Source organism: Xenopus laevis, chromosome 3S (assembly GCF_017654675.1).
Source record: "Xenopus laevis strain J_2021 chromosome 3S, Xenopus_laevis_v10.1, whole genome shotgun sequence".
Classification (NCBI taxonomy): domain Eukaryota; kingdom Metazoa; phylum Chordata; class Amphibia; order Anura; family Pipidae; genus Xenopus; species Xenopus laevis.
In genome coordinates this window covers 5,922,961-5,943,759 of record NC_054376.1, presented here as the reverse complement: position 1 = coordinate 5,943,759, position 20,799 = coordinate 5,922,961, and the positions used below count along the sequence as shown (strand labels likewise).

Below are 20,799 nucleotides of genomic sequence, written 5' to 3'. Positions count from 1 at the left end.
AGCACTTTCCTGGGGTATCGGGTAAGTAAGTGGCTAACACTTTGCACCGCCCCCAGTGATTGTACCTTTCATTTTCTTTTAAAGGACCAGTAAGTCAATTTTCTTTTTAAAAAATGAGTTTGTATAGAACGAAAAAAAAACCACCAAGACATATTAAACTTTAAAATTGCAAAGTCTTTATTAAGAAATAACTTACTGAAACTCCGCTTGCGCTCCTCTTCAGAAAGTGATCGACGACCCATCGTGCGACTCTCGATTTTAGCCAGGGAGGAGAAGTTGAGTGCCGCACAATGGATCGTCGCTGTGTCTGCTTTTCTGAAGAAGAGAGCAGGTGAAGATTGGGTAAGTTAATTTTTTTTTAAAAAAAATTCACGTTACTGGTCCTTTAAACAATGCTCAAAACTCCCCCCTCTGCAATACTGTTAAAGTGAAGGATTAATGGGGGGAACGATATACTTCTCAATGCAATCCTGAAAGCAAAAAACAATTATTATTTTATTTCTTACAAAATAAATGGAAAGTGTTCCACAAAACAACAAATATATAAAAATCAATAGAATCCCGGGTCATTTTGCAGTGATAAGGAGCGGTCAGTAGGGAATGAGCTTTTCTGATTCCTCCCAAAGTGGAAGATGGTGAATAAATGTCCCTGGTGCAATGAATGAGCTTAACTCACCTTTAAAAGCCATAAAACAGTGTGGGTAACATTTTGCTATGTGTGGATAACATTAAATGGTCAGTAAACCTTTAAAATAAGTGAATGTAAAATTGATGACAGTGTTGTTTTAAGCACTTTTGTCATTTACATTCATTATTTCTTTTCTTTTTATTCCAAGATATTAAGGGATACATGTGCTGTTAATAGGAATGAATTTTGTTCCAACAGCGCCACCTGCTGGTCAGTTTCTGACCAGTCTGACCACCAAGTAGTCAAGGAAGTTGTCAGGAGAAAGAAAGAGGCTGCTCTGATGTTCTTCTGCTTAGGAAAACAATTAGAAACCTTTCTCAAATCTTTCCTAAGCAGAAGAACATCAGAGCAGCCTCTTTCTTTCTCCTGACAACTTCCTTGACTACTTGGTGGTCAGACTGGTCAGAAACTGACCAGCAGGTGGCACTGTTGGAACAAAATTCATTCCTATTAACAGCACATGTATCCCTTAATATCTTGGAATAAAAAGAAAAGAAAATAGTGATGTAAATGACAAAAGTGCTTAGAATAGCACTCTCATCAATTTTATATTCACTTATTTTAAAGGTTAACTTATCCTTTAACGGACCAGTAACATCAAAAATATTTTTAAAAAAAATTCATTAGTATACTATGAAAAAAAAACACCAACACATATTTAACTCTAAAATCGCAAAGTCTTTATTACGAAATAACTTCCCGAATCTCCGCTTGCGCTCCTCTTAAAAAAAGGCGACAGGGCAGCGATCCATCGTGCGGCCCTCGATTTCTCTTCCCTGGCTATCTCCTATAAGGAAGGCAGGGAGGAGAAATCGAGCACCGCACGATGGATCGCTGCCCTGTCGCCTTTTCTGAAGAAGAACGCAAGTGGAGTTTCAGTAAGTTATTTCTTAATAAAGACTTTTTTGGTTGTTTTTTCGTAGTATACTAAAACACTTTTTGAAATAATTTTGATGTTACTGATCAAGTAGAAGTAGTTACGCTTTTTAAAATGATCAAAAACTAAAATCCTGTGAATTTAATTCTAAACTTTACTTCTTCTTGCAAAAAAATGTCATACTGTGCCTGTTGGATCAGTTACGCCCCTAGTGGTGGTTGGAAGGAGGTGCAGGCCACAATATTCTAATTAAAGGCACAGAGACTCCCACGAGGATGGGACCCCAATTTGATTAAGACGGTTCCAATCTCCTCTTTTTCATGAGCAGTCCCTGGTGTTGTTGGTACGGGCTCCTATCTGTGGAAAGACAAACAGACCATTAAATACGGCACGTTAAAGGGGTGGTGTTCACCTTTCAGTTAAGTCTTAGTCTGTTATAGAATGGCCAAATTTTCAATTGGTCTTCATTATTTATTTTTTATAGTTTTTAAATGATTTGCCTTTTTCTTCTGATTCTTTCCAGCTTTCAAATGGGGGTCACTGACCCCATCTAAAAACAAATGCTCTGTAAAGCTACAAATGTATTGTTATTGCTACTTTTTATTACTCCTCTTTCTATTCAGTCCCTCTCCTATTGATATTCCAGTCTCTTATTCAAATCAGTGCATGGTTGCTAGGGTAATATGGACCCTAGCAACCAGATCGCTGAAATAGCAAACTGGAGAGCTGCTGAATAAAAAGCTAAATAACTCAAAAATGAAAGCCAATTGGAAATTGTCTCAAAATATCACTCTCTACATCATACTAACAGTTAAAGGTGTTGTTCACCTTTGAGATAACTTTTTAGTATGATGTAGAGTGATATTCTGAGACAATTTGCAATTGGTTTTCATTTATTATTGAAGGTTATTTAGCTTTTTATTCAATTTGCATCTTAAGCAATCTGGTAACTAGGGTCCAAATTTCCCTAGCAACCATGCATTGATTTGAATAAGAGACTGGAAAATGAATAGGAGAGGGACTGAATGGAAGGATTAGTAATAAAAAGTAACAATAACAATACATTTGTAGCCTTACAGAGCATTTGTTTTTAAGAAGGGGTCAGTGACCCCCATTTGAAAGCTGCAAAGAGTCAGAAGAAAAAGGCAAATAACTAACATTTTTTTATAAATAATGAAAAACAATTGAAAAGTTGCTTAGCATTGTCCGTTCTATAACATAATAAAAGTTACTTTAAAGGTGACCCACCACTTTAATTTGAAGGTGAACGACTCCTTTAACATATATCTACCATTACTGTGCTTACTGTGCATAAGTGCTTACGGGGGCTCATTTATAAACTGTGGGAAAATTTGCACCTGGGCAGTAACCAATGACAACCGATCAGATGATTGCTTTCAGTCTCCAACTTGCAGCTGTCTGAAAAAAAATCTAATCACTGATTGGTTGCTATGCGTTACTGCCCAGGTGCAAATTTGCCCAGTGTTTATAAATGAGCCCCATACAATTTGACTCCTTTACCGTAGAGCATCCACCTGTTCCAGATCGTAACTGGTAATGTTAAACAGCTCAGACGTTAGAACCGACCTAATCTGGGAGCTGGGTTTCCATTTGGTTGGTTCCAGGACGTGGGTCGGAGCGGTTGCCGTTGGTGATTTTGCCGTTGAGGGGTTTTGCTTCGAGTCAGCATTTGATGTTGCCCGTGGGGGGCGACTGGTGTAGACACAGCGCTGGGGACAGGCTGGATTCTACCATTAGAGAATGGATCCATTTCAACAGCATCTAATGGGATATCCCAGAGCTCTGGGTCATCTAGAAACAGATGTTGGTTCTTTTGTTACTGGGTTCACGGCCCAATTCTCTCCTGTATCTCATTATAGATAGATTATAGTATAGAAACCAGTCTCACCTGCTAAAAACTCTTCCTCTGGTGCAACCTGGGGCTGTGCTGCTGCTGCTGGAGTGCTGTGTCCCAGGGGAGGGACCCTTGCTGGATATGCGGTTCCTTCCAAGAGCAACAAAATTATATCAAAGTCAGGAAGAGAAACTAAAGCCCATAGCGTTATCATGAATTACAGCTCCCAGAATTCTCTGTTCGCTGCAGGGTGCCACAGTTCTCTTTAAAGGAGAGTGCTAGTCTGAGAATTTTTGCAATGTACATTCATCATTTATTTTCTTTTTATTCCAAGATATTAAGGGATACATGTGCTGTTAATATGAATGAATTTTGTTCCAACAGCGCCACCTGCTGGTCGGTTTCTGATCAGTCTGACCATCAAGTAGTCAAGGAAGTTGTCAGGAGAAAGAAAGAGGCTGTTCTTTATTGGAGCTCCCCATAGATGTTCTCTGGTCCCCGTCCCGGTTTCAAATGAGTAGTGGGTGTGTCCTAATGGTCCCTGCCAGACGCACACAGCAGGAGGGGGGACAGCCAATCACAGCCCGGCAATCACACAAACCGAAGACTTGGCTTCAGTTCCCAATAAGATCCATCTAGCTGCTGATTGGTTCCTTTCCTACAGTGAAGTGAGCCGAGTGCCGCCAGCTCCCCTGTATAGCCTGGGAAAGGAGGCAGCAGCAAGTGGAACAGATGGGCGGCACTAGTGGGGATTTTGCAGAAATTTACAATATAGTAACCAGAAACACAGCTTTTTCAAGCACATGCCTTCTAGATCTAAAAGAGTAAAATGCACTGGTACATTTTTGTTTTTTAGCATATAATGTCTCCTTTAATATCTTGGAATAAAAAGAAAATAAAGAATGAATGTAAATGACAAAAGAACTTAAAATAGCACTCTCATCAATTTTACATTCACTTATTTTAAAGGTTTACTTATCCTTTAAGATCTGCTGCTGTACCCACCGCTGATAGTATTATTAAAGGAGTATATTAAAAAGGGATGCACCGAATCCAGGATTCGGTTCGGGATTCGGCCTTTTCAGCAGGATTCGGCTGAATCCTTCTGCCTGGCCAAAACGAATCCTAATTTGCATATGCAAATTAGGGGCGGGGAGGGAAATTTCGTGACTTATTGTCACAAAACAAGGAAGTAAAAAATGTTTCCCCATCCCTAATTTGCATATGCAAATTAGGTTTCAATTCATTATTCGGGCAAATCTTTCGCAAAGGATTCAGGGGTTCGGACGAATCTTTCGCAAAGGATTCAGGGGTTCGGCCGAATCCAGAACAGTGAATTTGGTGCATCGATAATATTATAGGAGCCCTAGAGCAGAGTTATGCAACAAGACCTCAGATGTCGTTAAACTACAGCTCACGGTGTTGCGGGATGCTGGGAGTTGTAGTGCACCTCACCCTCTCGGCTTGTGTCTGGAAGGGTCTCGGGTTCACGTGTTTGCTGTTTTCTCTCCATTTGCTCCCGGAACTGTTGTTGCAGCTGCTTTTGCCGCAGCTTGCGCTGGTACGTGGCATCCATGTCGGGGGCATAAGACATTGCTGAACTAGAGGAAACACAACATGGTTTATAGAAGGTATCAGAGTATTAGAATAAGGTAGAGGTGGGTAGCTGTCTAACTGGAGGTTGTATAAGAGGCCCTCCAAGAGGTACTTTGGCCCCCAAAGTTGCATCATTAGTACGGGCCCAGTACAGGTATGGGACCTGTTATCCAGAATGCTCGGATAATGGATATTTCCATAATTTGGATTTCATACTTTGGCAACTAGAAAATCTGGTAAACATTAAAATAAACCCAAAAGGCTGGTTTTACTTCCAATAAGGATTAATTATACCTTAATTGGGATCAAGTACAAGCTACTGTTTTATTATTACACAGGATTAAATGGAGTCTATGGGAGACGGCCTTTCCATAATTCGGAGCTTTTTGGATAATGGGTTTCCGATTGGAAATGGAAACAACTGGAAAGCACTGCTCTACAGTTAAACCTCAACATACCCGTCACTCACCCTGTACTTGTGCAGTTGTCCTCTGGACTTATCCGGTTGCTCCCCTCGTGGTTCTGTTCAGAAAGAGATGGATCACTGGACCTAAGGGGGAGCTGTACGGCTGGTTCTGGCTGTGGTCTCTCTGCTTGTTTCTGGGCCTGTTGGAAGCTGCTGTATCGAGCTCTCTCTACAGAAGCATCAAAGTCCTGACGCTTGGTCTGTGCAAGGTCCAGTTCAACCGGCACCTAATGGATCATACAGCTGTGTGATACAAGCCTCCCGATTATAGACAAGGCAATACAAAACATAGGGCTGGAGCTAAAGAAATGCTGTTCCATAACACAATTTGAATTAGATTTTTTGAGATTTATCATACTCTGGCCCTTTAAAGGATAAGTAAACCTTTAAAATAAGTGAATGTAAAATTGATGAGAGTGCTATTCTAAGCACTTTTGTCATTTACATTCATTCTTTATTTTTTTTTATTCCAAGATATTAAGCGATACATGTGCTATTAATATGAATGAATTTTGTTCCAACAGCGCCACCTGCTGGTCAATTTCTGACCACCAAATAGTCAAGGAAGTTGTCAGGAGAAAGAAAGAAGCTGCTCTGATGTTCTTCTGCTTAGGAAAACAACTAGAAACCTTTCTCAAATCTTTTCTAAGCAGAAGAACATCAGAGCAGCCTCTTTCTTTCTCCTGACCACTTCCTTGACTTACATTCAGTTTAAAGGTTTACTTATCCTTTAAGAACTCGAATTCGACTATTTGCCACCTAAAACCTGCCGACCTGCTGACTTTGATTCGAGTTTTCGGGTCGATTCAATTCATCCGTGTTGGTAAAATTCTATGTTAATAAATGTTGGTCAGAGGGAGTTTTTAAAAACTGGAACAAGATAGAGCGATCGCACACCCACAGCAGCCCTTAATGATTGTAGCTTGGTGCTCAGTATCAGAGGACACGGCAGCCTCCCAAGTGAATCCAGGAAAAGAATATACTGGCAAACAAAGCGTTTGTAGCAGGTGACCCTTGCTTTAATTCAAAAAGTGCGGAATGTGCAACTTTTTGAATTAAAGCAAGGGTCACCTGCTGCAAACGCTTTGTGTGCCAGTATAGTTTTTAAAAACTCACATGAATTCGAAAATCCACCTTTGATAAATGGGCCTCCCCAGGTCAAACAGCCCCCTAATAGTGCAAGAGGATCCCCCAATGAGAATCCCGGATCCCTGTTGTGCTTTCTTGGGTTTGGGGTCATCGTTTCCTTTTGCGGCTGATCCAGGCACCACTCACCTGTTTTGGAAGTTTGTTCACAGCACGGAGATAATCTTTATCCAAAATGCAGTTGCCCAGGGAGTTCCCAAAGCACCTGTACAGGAAAAAGAGGCCTAGTAAGAACCTACTGTTACTATAGCTCTACTACAGGTTTAGCCTTGGTGCAAATAACGTAGCACTGGAAGCATCTTTGGGGGCAATGATATCAATTTCCCTCGTAGTCAAAAACCAGCTCCCCAGTTGCTGCCTCGACTAAGGCTTTTACAGATAAGGAGGATTTCACTAGAAGATACTATGATCAAGTGTAAAATACAAGTACTTTTAAATATTATATATATATATATACTTAGTCCAAGTGTTCACACTCTGACTTTGTTTATTTCCTGGGTGCAAGGTCAATCTGTATTATATGAGTTTCTATAAGCACTCCAGTTTTTCTTCAAACAATGTGATTTATACGGGACCTGTTCTCTAGAATGCTCAGGACCTGGGGCTTTATGGACAATGGATCTTTCTTAAAATCATCCTTGAAAAAGGTCCCGAAAGGGACCAAAACGTTGGATAAAGATGAAATAAAAGATTGTTTGTCTTATATTAAAGGGAGTGCTGGTCTGTGAAACATTGGTGTATACAAGATTTACTGTGCACCCTAGATAGATAGATAGATAGATAGATAGATCTATATCTATCTATCTATCTATCTATCTATCTATCTATCTCTATCTCTCTATCTATATAGATAGAGATAGATAGAGATAGATAGAGATAGATAGAGATAGATAGAGATAGATAGAGATAGATAGAGATAGATAGAGATAGATAGAGATAGATAGAGATAGATAGAGAGAGATAGAGAGAGATAGAGAGAGATAGAGAGAGATAGAGAGAGATAGAGAGAGATAGAGAGAGATATAGATATAGATATATATATATATATATATATATATATATATGGGACCTGTTCTCTAGAATGCTCAGGACCTGGGGCTTTATGGACAATGGATCTTTCTTAAAATCATATAGACATGAAATATGCCCAATAGATTGGTTTTGCCTCCAAAAAGGATTAATTATATCTTAGTTGGGATCAAGTACGATGTACGGGTATGGGACCTGTTATCCAGAATGCTTAGGACCTGGGGTTTGCCGGATAATGGACCTTACCGTAATTTGGATCTTCATACCTTAAGCCTACTAGAAAATCATATAAACATTAAATAAACCCAATAGGCTGGTTTTGCCTCCAATAAGGAATAATTATATCTTAGTTGGGATCAGGTACGAGCTACTGTGTTATTATAACACAGAAAAAGGAAATCATTTTTATAAATTAGATTTATTTGGATAAAATGGAGTCTATGGGAGATGGCTTTTCCCATATTTCAGAGCTTTCTGGATAACGGATCCCATACCTGTAGCGGTTTAAAACCAGCCCCACCCAATACTGCAGCACACCAGCCTTACTACTGTCCCATCTCTCCAGTCATTGATCATCTGCCGACTCGAGACTCACTTACTTTAGTGCTCGTTTTAACCCATCAGTGACTGCCTCTTTACGAGCTTTCTCTAACGACAGAGCTTTAGACTTCAGTCCTTCACTGACCCCATATCCAACATCCTCATGGTAGGAGCCATCCTGAACAGGAGGGAAGCATGTTACTATGGAAGCTTCTAAAGGGTAAATATGCCTTACAAAATTACCCAGTAAAATAAAATGGGTGTGGTAACACTTGTACAACAAAGAGCAGCGTTACCTTCAGCTGGACCTTGACAAACGCACACACCCCGACGTAGAACTTCCCGTTACTCAGGTCCACAAAATCTGCCAGAGGTGAAAGGGTTGAGCAGGTTAAGAGAGATTGGGAGTGGCATCATCATGAGTGAATTGTCAAGTCTAAACTCACCCACATTCTGCTGAGTGATGGAATGGGACCATCCATTGTATCCAAACATCTCATTGGCCAGGCTGATCACTCGGTGTCCTTCTATGTAACACACCTGCCAGGGGGAAAAGAGAAGACATTGAACAGTAGAACAGCCTTAAAGGATAAGTAAACTTTAAAATAAGTGAATGTAAAATTGCAGAGAGTGCTATTCTAAGCACTTTTGTCATTTACATTCATTATTTATTTTCTTTTTATTCCAAGATATTAAGGGATACATGTGCTGTTAATATGAATGAATTTTGTTCCAACAGCGCCACCTGCTGGTCAGTTTCTGACCAGTCTGACCACCAAGTAGTCAAGGAAGTTGTCAGGAGAAAGAAAGCCGCAGCTCTGATGTTCTTCTGCTTAGGGTAGGACTACACGAACGATTTAACAGCGATCCAACGCGCTGCGACAAAAATAAGGTAAGAGATAGAATTGTCGCAGCGTTGATCCGACGCAACACGACAGATGCAGGCGCTGCGTCTGCATCCGACAGTCGTGTCAGATCAATGCTGTGACACCATGCGACAATACTCTTACCTTGTTTTTGTTGCATGCGTTTTGTCGCAGTGCCTCAGATCGTGCCAGAACCATTCATGTAGTCCTACCCTTAGGAAAAACAATTAGAAACCTTTCTCACATCTTTTCTAAGCAGAAGAACATCAGAGCAGCCTTTTTCTTTCTCCTGACAACTTCCTTGACTACTTGGTGGTCAGACTGGTCAGAAACTGACCAGCAGGTGGCGCTGTTGGAACAAAATTCATTCATATTAACAGCACATGTATCCCTTAATATCTTGGAATAAAAAGAAAATAAATACTGAATGTAAATGACAAAAGTGATTATAAAAGCACTTGCTTCAATTTTTGTAATTTATGTTAAAGATTTACTTATCCTTTAACTGCCCTATAGATATATATTGATAAATATGCCCCTCAGCCTCCTATTCATGCCATGATCTTACAGACCTTCTGTCCTCCTCCCGCCTGCCGGCTGCTGATGTATTCAGGGCCCAGCTTCTGGCGTAACGCATTCTGAACCGCTTGATATTCCTCCGCCGTGAACCGGTTCTGCAAAGCAGCACAACGTCAAACCTCTCCCGATCCAAAGGAACCAATAAAGCTGCGGATACTGAAGGAAAAAACTCCCATTTCCCCCGCTCACCTGCCCAAAACAGACCGTTCCTGCTGGATCAGGTCTCATCTGCTCAGCCCTTGTAGTTGGCTGATTCACAGACATGGCAGCTTCTTGATAAATGAGAGCAACGTAAACAGAGAGAGAGGAGGAGAAACAGTAGATCAGATTGGACTCCACAGCATTGCGCGTGTGTGTGTGTATGTACGTATGTATGTACGTATGTATGTATGTGTGTATGTGCGTGTGTGTATATATATATGGGTCACGTGTCCTAATGTCCAAATAACAGCCAATCCTCTGTCAATAAAAAACCAAATATCAGTACAGTAGCGAAAAATCCAATAGGAGCAGGGTTAGTCTTGCAGTTAATGGACCTTGTGCATCCAATTAACAATCATAAACCCAGCAGGGCCCCCACTCCCTGACACAAGCCGTCAGGGCCCAAACTTCCTTATGTACCCCCGGCTGGCCCAGTTAGGCTCCTCCCACATGAGAGAGACCCAGGCACTTATCCCTCATGGGGTCCCAGTGCAACACTAAGGAAGGGAGTCACTGGTGATGTAACTAGGGGTTAATGGGCTGCACTAAACTTTGGGAATAAGAAATAAAACTGCTACCCAGTTTCTTCACAGAGAAATAAAGACCCTGGGCCCCCAAAGACTCTGGGGCCGCTAAAGAAAGACTCTAGGGCCCTTAAGAACACTGGGCCCTCTAAAGAAAGACCCTGGGCCCCCTAAAGAAAGACCCTGGGCCCCCTAAAGAAAGAAATATATCAGGTTGTATCCAAGGACAAACTTTGGTTCCCCCACAGTTCAGCACTTGCAGGTCCTCCTCCACCTGTTTGAGACGATCTCCAAGTACAGAAAATAAAGTGCTAGAATCCTCAAAAATTCATTGAATGTGTTTTAAGTAACAAATAACACTGAATTCACTATCACCTGGAGAGAAATCGTTGGTATCTATTAATTCACTAAATTATTCACTTGTTCACTTTTTAATTTTTCATTTTTTATTTTTTATTTTTATTTTTTATTCTTTTTTTGTTATCTTTCATCTAAAATTCACAACTTTCACTTTTTTGGGCTCTCTTCTTCTAAGTTAAATAAAAGAACACTATTATCACTGTTAATAATCACGGTGGGTCTTAACAATTTTTTAAAAAAAACAAAAAACAAAAAATTTTTTAAAAAAAAATACTATACTATATTTTATTCTTTCTGTTAAATCCCCCTCCTCAATGAATTTTTGAGGATTCTAGCACTTTATTTTCTGTACTTGGAGATCCCCTAAAGAAAGACCCTGGGCCCCCTAAAGAAAGACCCTGGGGCCCCATTAGACCCTGGGGCCCCATTAGACCCTGGGCCCCGAAAGAAAGACCCTGGGGCCCTAAAGAAAGATCCTGGGGCCCCTAAAGACTCTGGGGCCCCTAAAGACCCGGTGCAACTGCACAGACATAGCTCTGCCCCTGAACCCCTTTATATTCGAGTAGAACCGGAAGCAGAACTGTGAGGTATTTGCTGACACAGCACAGGGGCAGATATTCAGTGTCCCTTATTATTGGCCCCAGCCGTGTCCCCCAACTCACCCTGACCTGAAACCACACGGGGAGCCTCGACTCTGCACCCGCGCTCTCCTCTCACACAGTGTGAAGCTCTGACAGCTACGCGCGCTTTCCAATCAAACCTCCTGTCCCGAGCTGGCCACCGTACAGCTCAAGCAAGTAGTAATCTGTGATTGGTCGTTCCACATTAGCCCGTACCTATCGCGATGTCACAGCCACGTGACTGCTGAAGGGGCGGAACTTAGCCGCTCTGTTGAACGTCGATGAATCAATCACAGCTGATGGGGCGAGTGCTTTGCTGTTTAGGAGGAGCTTAGCGCGTACGGTGGCCCCGTCAGGACATTTGGTTTATTTGGTGAGCGCGCACGTCACTCCCCGAGCTGCTACATTCCGCCCAGCGCCGGACACCACGGGAGTCGGGACTCACCGAAAACGCCGGACGGGAGTGGTTTTTATAGAGGCCTGGATATTGCAGGTAAGGGCTGGGGCAGGAGCGAGAGGCCTGAGGGAGAGATGGGGAGGGAATGGCTCTGACACTGCAGCTCATCTGTTTCATTGGGTTCCGCTATTTCCTTCCCTGGACTCGGTCTCCTGACAATTGGGCCGGTTCTGCGGCTTCTTTTTGGTCTCAGTCCTAAACACTTTGTCTCCTTTATTATTATTATTAATATTATTATATCAGTCCTGCGGCTCCTCCTTCTGACACTCCATTCTGCCTGGTGCTCTGGTACTTTTAGTTGTCTCTCCTCAGTCTTCTCTCATCTCTCAGTCTTCTCTCAATGGCTGGAAATGGACCGGGTCTGTGTCTTCATTGCTTTGCCATCTACTGTGCTCTGGGTGGGATCTGATTGGCACCGGGCATGGCCTGCGTGGGATCTGATTGGCACCGGGCATGGCCTGCGTGGGATCTGATTGGCAACTGGCATGGCCTGGGTCTGAATTGATTGGCAACTGGCATGGCCTGTGTGGGATCTGATTGGCACTGGGCTTGGCCTGGGTGGGATCTGATTGGCACTGGGCTTGGCCTGGGTGAGATCTGATTGGCACCAGGCATGGCCTGGGTGGGATCTGATTGGCACCGGGCATGGCCTAGGTGGGATCTGATTGGCACCGGGCATGGCCTGGGTAAGATCTGATTGGCACTGGGCATGGCCTGGGTGGGATCTGATTGGCACCGGGCATGGCCTGGGTGAGATCCGATTGGCACCGGGCATGGCCTGGGTGGGATCTGATTGGCACTGTTCATGGCCTGGGTGGGATCTGATTGGCACCGGGCATGGCCTGGGTGGGATCTGATTGGCACCGGGCATGGCCTGGGTGAGATCTGATTGGCACCGGGCATGGCCTGGGTGGGATCTGATTGGCACCGAGCATGGCCTGGGTGGGATCTGATTGGCACCGAGCATGGCCTGGGTGGGATCTGATTGGCACCGGGCATGGCCTGGGTGGGATCTGATTGGCACCGGGCATGGCCTGGGTGAGATCTGATTGGCACCGGGCATGGCCTGGGTGGGATCTGATTGGCACCGAGCATGGCCTGGGTGGGATCTGATTGGCACTGGGCATGGCCTGGGTGGGATCTGATTGGCACCGGGCATGGCCTGGGTGGGATCTGATTGGCACCGGCCATGGCCTGGGTGGGATCTGATTGGCACCGGCCATGGCCTGGGTGGGATCTGATTGGCACCGGCCATGGCCTGGGTGGGATCTGATTGGCACCGGCCATGGCCTGGGTGGGATCTGATTGGCACGGGGCATGGCCTGGGTGGGATCTGATTGGCACGGGGCATGGCCTGGGTGGGATCTGATTGGCACGGGGCATGGCCTGGGTGGGATCTGATTGGCAACGGGCATGGCCTGGGTGGGATCTGATTGGCAACGGGCATGGCCTGGGTGGGATCTGATTGGCAACGGGCATGGCCTGGGTGGGATCTGATTGGCACCGGGCATGGCCTGGGTGAGATCTGATTGGCACCGGGCATGGCCTGGGTGGGATCTGATTGGCACCGGGCATGGCCTGGGTGGGATCTGATTGGCACCGGGCATGGCCTGGGTGGGATCTGATTGGCACCGGGCATGGCCTGGGTGGGATCTGATTGGCAACTGGCATGGCCTGGGTGGGATCTGATTGGCAACTGGCATGGCCTGGGTGGGATCTGATTGGCACCGGGCATGGCCTGGGTGGGATCTGATTGGCACCGGGCATGGCCTGGGTGGGATCTGATTGGCACCGGGCATGGCCTGGGTGGGATCTGGCACCGGGCATGGCCTGGGTGGGATCTGGCACCGGGCATGGCCTGGGTGGGATCTGATTGGCACCGGGCATGGCCTGGGTGGGATCTGATTGGCACCGGGCATGGCCTGGGTGGGATCTGATTGGCACCGGGCATGGCCTGGGTGGGATCTGATTGGCACCGGGCATGGCCTGGGTGGGATCTGATTGGCACCGGGCATGGCCTGGGTGGGATCTGATTGGCAACTGGCATGGCCTGGGTGGGATCTGATTGGCACCGGGCATGGCCTGGGTGAGATCTGATTGGCACTAGACATGGCCTGGGGCGGATGTGCCTGACTGTGGGCATGGTCTGGCTTGGCCCTACCCTGGATGTATCACGGGCTGATCCTGCAATGGAGCTTGGGTGGAGCAGGTTCTTATACAGAGCTGATGTGGGTGGGACGTGATACAGAGAAAGCTCTAGGAGTCTGCTCTGGTCTAAGGTGGGTGTTACACATCATTCCTGGGTGTGGGGGTTACACTCCTCAGTAATGGTGGATAATGAAACTGCTGGAGCTCAATATTCTGAGGTTGGTCACTTTGGCCTCTAAAACTTAGGGCAGATTTGCAGCAATACAGTATTTCTTAGTTGGGACTTTATTTATTGTCAAAGGAGCTTCTGCCATAAGGGGGGATACTGGGAGTTGTAGTTCAGTGCTGTTGGATCCTCTCAAACCTTCATGATTTATTGTTAGGCCTTGCACATACCTCTGACTTTTATTCCAGTCTGTTAGGTTACCTTGAGCCCTAATGGGGGCAAATACAGGGGCCTGTGCCTCCTTCTCCTGAAATGAGCCGACAGTTTCAGCTGAACATTAGCGGCCAATCATAGCTCTGCCCCCGCAGGGGTGATTCTCTGCTTCTTCCCTGACCTTTAATTAATTTCATCTGACTGTACTGCGAAATGTCACACAACCCGTACAGATGCTTCCACCCTGCCATCATCTCCAGAGCGTTGGTACTTACACAATACTGGTGCCACCTATTGTACTGGCACACACGCCATCTGTCTCCTTGCCCTCCCTACAGGCTGCACTTTTAATGTCAACTCACTCCAGAAATGTTTGTTTATAAAGGCACAAGGCTGCAGGCTGAGTTATACAGGGAACTCTGAGTATCACTCATGTATTATAAGGGATAATGTACCCCCTACTGTAAATGATAAGGATATTAGAAGTCACTGAGGGGTTGTTCTGTGACCATATAAAGGCACAAGGCTGCAGGCTGAGTTATACAGGGAACTCTGAGTATCACTCATGTATTATAAGGGATAATGTACCCCCTACTGTAAGTGATAAGGATATTAGAAGTCACTGAGGGGTTGTTCTGTGACCATATAAAGGCACAAGGCTGCAGGCTGAGTTATACAGGGAACTCTGAGTATCACTCATGTATTATAAGGGATAATGTACCCTCTACTGTAAATGATAAGGATATTAGAAGTCACTGAGGGGTTGTTCTGTGACCATATAAAGGCACAAGGCTGCAGGCTGTTATACAGGGAACTCTGGGCAGCACTCGTGTATTAGAAGGGATAATGTGCCCCCTACTGTAAATGATAAGGATATTAGAAGTCACTGAGGGGTTGTTCTGTGACCATATAAAGGCGCAAGGCTGCAGGCTGAATTATAAAGGGAACTCTGAGTATCACTCATGTATTATAAGGGATAATGTACCCCCTACTGTAAAGGATAAGGATATTCGAAGTCACCAGTTTGACACCCCCATCCATCATTATAACATCCCTGTACTAACACGTTCCTTTTCTTCCTCCATGCAATATTCTGATTATCTTTTATTTACAAACCTTCCTTCCACAGGGCATTATACTGTATAAGTCTCTGCTTCATTCACAGATCTTCTCATTTCCCACTGCTTTTCTTATTTCAGTGAGAGATGTACCCTCTGCTTATTTATGTATAAATGCAATTCTTTCTATAGCCCACGGGGCAGGGAACAATCGGCATTACATAGAGGCTGAACGTAGAACCTTCTCCCACCCTAATACTCAGAACCTGTCATGGAGTAATTTAAAGTATAAGGAAAGAGATTTATGGGGCAGGAACATAAATGTGGGGTTTCACTGGGTTCCTCTTTATGATATAAAATTTCAGGTTGCACACACAAACTTTGGGGCCCCTCATGGGTGGTGTAAGGTTTCATTGTAATGGTGCATCTGACCAAACCTTCATGGGTTGCCCCGCTCCATCCTGTCTTCTCCATGAGCTCCGACCCACCTTAGACGTTGTACATTTGGCGAGGGGAGACCTTTGTCCAGTTTCCTGACTGTTGTCATTTCCAAAATCTGGAATGTAGATGGTAAGCATAACCCCCGACATTTCGTAGAGATTGCATGACGTTGGCCAATGCTGGAGACATTAAAATAGACAATCTATACAAGTAAGTCCACCTTTAATGTCCAACCTTTAGGCCAGGTCCCTCAGTGTTACAAACATACAGAACACCACTGTATCAGCCTTTTAGCCTAAGATCTGACCAGGACCAGGAATATTTAGGATGGTTCCTAGATAAACCTGTAAGTCCATCTTGAAGCGGTCTTCGTGCAGGGGGGCCCCCTAGTTCAGGAACCACTCATCTACTATGGCTTCAGAGAGGCAGTTGGGTCATGTTTCCATAGAAGTCTTGAACCAATTTTGTTTTGTTTTTTGTATAAGGGGTGTGGGATCATTGGGCCAAGCGCTAAATGATTGAACCAGACCTAAGATCTTGCTCTAATTGACTTTCAAGATCTACTTCTAGAAGTATCTAGGATCCTAAGTGGCCTGAAGGTCCTAGATACTTACGGAAGTGGTTACTCATGTTGAAGTGGCTTCAGGGAAGGCCCTGCTTGCTAAGACTCTGAGTTTGGGAACCACCCCTCTAGACTCTGCCTCTTTAGAGAGGCTGTTGGTCATTTCCCTCAAAATTCTTGTACCATAGTTTGTTTAATTATCAGGAGGGTAAGGGGTGGAAACGGTAGACCAAGTGCTCAACTATCCTAACCAGACATGGGGCATTCTCCCTACTGGTATCCATTTAAATGCCTCAAAAAGACAGATATTTGGAGTAAAATTCCCCACCAAGGCGTTTCTCAAACTACATAGTCCTTCTATGTTGTCTGGGCTCAGTTGTTCAAGACTGCTAAGTCTGCAGATCCATGCATCACTAGCAAAACAGCTGCTTACCAACTGGCTGCTGATGTTGCAGGTCAGTGATGCAGCAATTGTTTGGCCTCTTGGGTGGGACAGGGTAGGAGAATAGGCCTTATAAACAGCCCATATGTATAAGTACAAATATACAGAGAAGGAATGTTCTGGGCACACAATAAGCTATACCCTCATACTGTACTGTCTAAGGGAATCAATATGGCACCTCCTCCTCCCATATGTATAAATACAAATATACAGAGAAGGAATGTTCTGGGCACACAATAAGCTATACCCTCATACTGTACTGTCTAAGGGAATCAATATGGCACCTCCTCCTCCCATATGCATAAATACAAATATACAGAGAAGGAATGTTCTGGGCACACAATAAGCTATACCCTCATACTGTACTGTCTAAGGGAATCAATATGGCACCTCCTCCTCCCATATGTATAAATACAAATATACAGAGAAGGAATGTTCTGGGCACACAATAAGCTATACCCTCATACTGTACTGTCTAAGGGAATCAATATGGCACCTCCCTCCTCCCATATGTATAAATACAAATATACAGAGAAGGAATGTTCTGGGCACACAATAAGCTATACCCTTATACTGTACTGTCTAAGGGAATCAATATGGCACCTCCTCCCATATGTATAAATACAAATATACAGAGAAGGAATGTTCTGGGCACACAATAAGCTATACCCTCATACTGTACTGCCTAAGGGAATCAATATGGCACCTCCTCCTCCCATATGTATAAATACAAATATAAAGAGAAGGAATGTTCTGGGCACACCATAATCTATACCCTCATGCTGTACTGTCTAAGGGAATCAATATGGCACCTCCTCCTCCCATATGTATAAATACAAATATACAGAGAAGGAATGTTCTGGGCACACAATAAGCTATACCCTCATACTGTACACTCATACTGTACTGTCTAAGGGAATCAATATGGCATCTCCTATGCATATGTATAAAGATGGCTGTTCCTGTGCATGCATCATATAAGGAAGATCCTAAACATGTAATGCCAGTGACAATTCCTGGAACCTTCATCATTGAGAGCATCGAGAAGTATTCTTCCCCCCCACCAGTGAATTTAGCCGAGAGTTTGCTCATTGGGTTTGATGGTGCTGGGCTTTATACATAGGGAATGAAGTAGAAGTGTAGGACCCAGGGGTCACACCCGCACGTGCTTCTATATAACTCGGCACATGACGGCAGCAGCCTGGAGTGAAGCTCTTGGAACGTGAGCCGCCGTCTGCTGAAATGTGCATTTATTTACCCATGAAAAGCTGCAGCTGCAAGCAATCTTCTCTCCTGTGATTGGCTGCCGAATTAATAATAAATGTGGTTCAGTTTGCCATTCCCAAGGGGCCACGTTTGTCCTCTTAGGATTCCACAAACACCCCCTTGTTCATCGCGTTGGCAAGAGACATTGGGACTCCTGGGAGGCTAGCGGTGTGGCCTTATATCCTGTGGGGTTTGTCTGGATTCCAACTGCTGCAGAACTACATCTCCCAGCATCCTCTATTGGTCAACTGTTTTAAATTCTTCTATCTGCTATATAGTCAAGCCATTTTATTCTGTATTGTATAATCAAATAATCTACATTTTTAAACGATTTCCTTTTTCTGTGTAATGATAAAACAGTAGCTTGTACTTGATCCCAACTAAGATATAATTAATCCTTATTGGAAGCAAAACCAGCCTATTGGGTTTATTTAATGTTTACATGAGTTTCTAGTAGACTTAAGGTATGAAGATCCAATTTACAGAAAGATCTGGAAAACCCCAGGTCCCAAGCATTCTGGATAACAGGTCCCATACCTGTATATTTGTTACGGTCCTCAAGGTGAACCATTGGAGACCAAGGCTTTACCCCTAGTGGTGCTATTGCTTTAAAACCTCTGTCTGGGCAATCAGTATAGCACCCATTCGCTTGAGTACAGGTATGGGACCTGTTATCCAGAATTCTCTGGACTTGGGGTTTTCCAGATAACTGATCTTTCCGTAATACGTCTACTAGAAAATCATGTTAACATTAAATAAACCCAATAGGCTGGTTTTGCCTCCAATAAGGATTAATTATCTTAGTTGAGATCAAGTACAAGCTACTTTTTTAATAATTTTTACAAATTTGGATTCTTTTATTATAATGGAGTCTATGGAAGAGAGCCTTTCCCTAATTCGGAGCATTCTGGATAACTGGTTTCCTTATAATGGATCCCATATTTGTAGCAAAGGGACTAGGTTTTACCTGCAACTTACTTGCTGCTTTCAAAGTAAAACTCCCAAACTTGGCTGCCCTTTTATTAGACACCAGTGGGATCACCTGACTATAGCTGGGAAGGGTGGGAGCTACAACATGGAGCTGGTCACTGCTCCTGTATAACTATAACAAACAAGGGAAAGTTGTGCTCACCACTAATTTAAAACCATTAGGCGGGGGTGCAATGAGGCTGTGACCACAAAATACATATAGACAAATACAAGAGTCCTCTGCACTCAACCCATTATCAATATATTTAAGACAGCGACATTTTGTGCTACTGCTACTGAAAAATGCCTTACCCTTTAAACAAAACATATATATATATAGTGCTCACGGCTCCCGCATCTGCTTTAAATTCCATGTGGAATCATTATGGAAAGGGCCACAAGCATTTATGTATTTGCCCTTTTTGGCATAGACTTTCATGGTTATCGCCTGGACCTGGTCGGTGTAATTCCCGGTTAGAAGATTTACATACCTGTGTCCAATCCGCTATTGCACCAAAAAGGTCCAGCGATTACCATTTAGTTTATAGATGCCCGCTGCCCTGTTTTACCGCAGACTACAACTGACTTATTCTCCTCTCCCCCCGCGTGATGGCATGGATTAGTGTAAATATACTGATAGAACAGACTATTGGTGCACATGGTGCAACTGTGTGTGCGAGATGCTTCATTACAACCTGCCCCTGTCTAAACCATTCTCCACGAGCTTCATTTATTTCCAAAACTAACAGTACTGCACTTTTGTTGGAGTCATCCGTTTAAATACAGTAAACAGATGCAGAAAACTTGGGTGAAGCATCTGGCGCCCATATACCCACACTTTTTTTTTTCCCCTCCTGTGGAAGTAGTGAAACCGGTTCCCTCATTACTAAAGAATGGACTGACCCGTTCAATGGGATCCAGCAAGCGGCACAGTCTACTCTCTTCTTCCGCGGGCCGCATGGCGCTGTACCAGCCGCTAACTGATTGGCATTTCTTCACCTGAGCTCTAACTGGCTGTGCAAAGGTACCTACTTGCCCCCTAATAATCTGTGGGGCAACAGGTAGTGATGAGCAGGGCAGTCAAAACTCAAACAGCTCTCAAACCCTTACCTGCAAAATGTTCCCATTGTAGGACCCGCACCCACCTGTCTCCTTGACGAAGGATAGTGGTACCCATTAGAGTCCTGCGCTGTTCTGTTTTCGGATACCTGTGACTCGCAACCCAGACCTGCAAACCACAATTTTCCCCCTCTGATCCGCTACCCTGCCTGCAATAGGCCAACTAACCTTCCAACCCCGGGGACATGCAAAACGTGACATCACTCCGGCACCAAATCTTTACAAAAATAGAAAAAACTGGCCAAACCACAAGGAAGGGAGATAGGGATCAAGCCAGCACCTTTGTCGGGTACCTCAGAGTTACTGGCGGACTGCCCACATGGCCAGGGAATAGGGGACTTTTTTTGCCCAAAACCCCACCACTTAATGGGTATTCCGTGGGTACCTGACCCGATGCAAGACTCTAGTACCTGTTTCCTATCCAGCCTGTGGTCTTGCTTTGGTGTCTCTAGTCTACAGCTTCAATTTGTGCTCCTTGGCTAAAGGAATTTTCCTCCTGGACCAATTAATATCCCTATTCGGGGTAGTTAAACATTTGTGCCCATGTGTGGGGTGACAAGCTGCTGACTCAGTCTAAAATGTTATGTTTGTTTTTATATGTTGGGGATGCA

General features: G+C 44.2%; 2 protein-coding genes across 19 annotated transcripts in view; one reads left to right on the top strand and one right to left on the bottom strand.

Annotated features, from left to right (window-relative positions):
• Nucleotides 1-482: 482 nt before the first annotated feature.
• On the bottom strand, nucleotides 483-11,673 carry rad52.S (RAD52 homolog, DNA repair protein S homeolog). 7 transcript variants are annotated; one of them, NM_001096116.1, is given in 14 exon segments: nucleotides 483-965; nucleotides 1,042-1,442; nucleotides 1,532-1,922; nucleotides 3,153-3,377; nucleotides 3,475-3,570; nucleotides 4,876-5,021; nucleotides 5,486-5,709; nucleotides 6,758-6,833; nucleotides 8,257-8,375; nucleotides 8,494-8,561; nucleotides 8,644-8,737; nucleotides 9,636-9,737; nucleotides 9,832-9,914; nucleotides 11,390-11,474. In NM_001096116.1, coding segments are annotated over 11 exon segments (1,290 nt in total). In that variant the 5' UTR covers nucleotides 9,907-9,914; nucleotides 11,390-11,474; the 3' UTR covers nucleotides 483-965; nucleotides 1,042-1,442; nucleotides 1,532-1,857.
• Nucleotides 11,674-11,684: 11 nt separating this feature from the next.
• erc1.S (ELKS/RAB6-interacting/CAST family member 1 S homeolog) overlaps nucleotides 11,685-20,799 on the top strand; it is a 120,412-nt gene continuing 111,297 nt past the window's right edge. For 7 of the 12 annotated variants that reach the window (XM_018254835.2, XM_018254836.2, XM_018254831.2 and 4 more), the window contains exon 1: nucleotides 11,685-11,840. The gene's annotated coding sequence lies outside the window, so the exon portion shown is untranslated. The remainder of the gene's footprint in view (nucleotides 11,841-20,799) is intronic. The other 5 variants (XM_018254837.2, XM_018254834.2, XM_018254833.2 and 2 more) reach the window with 1 other exon arrangement.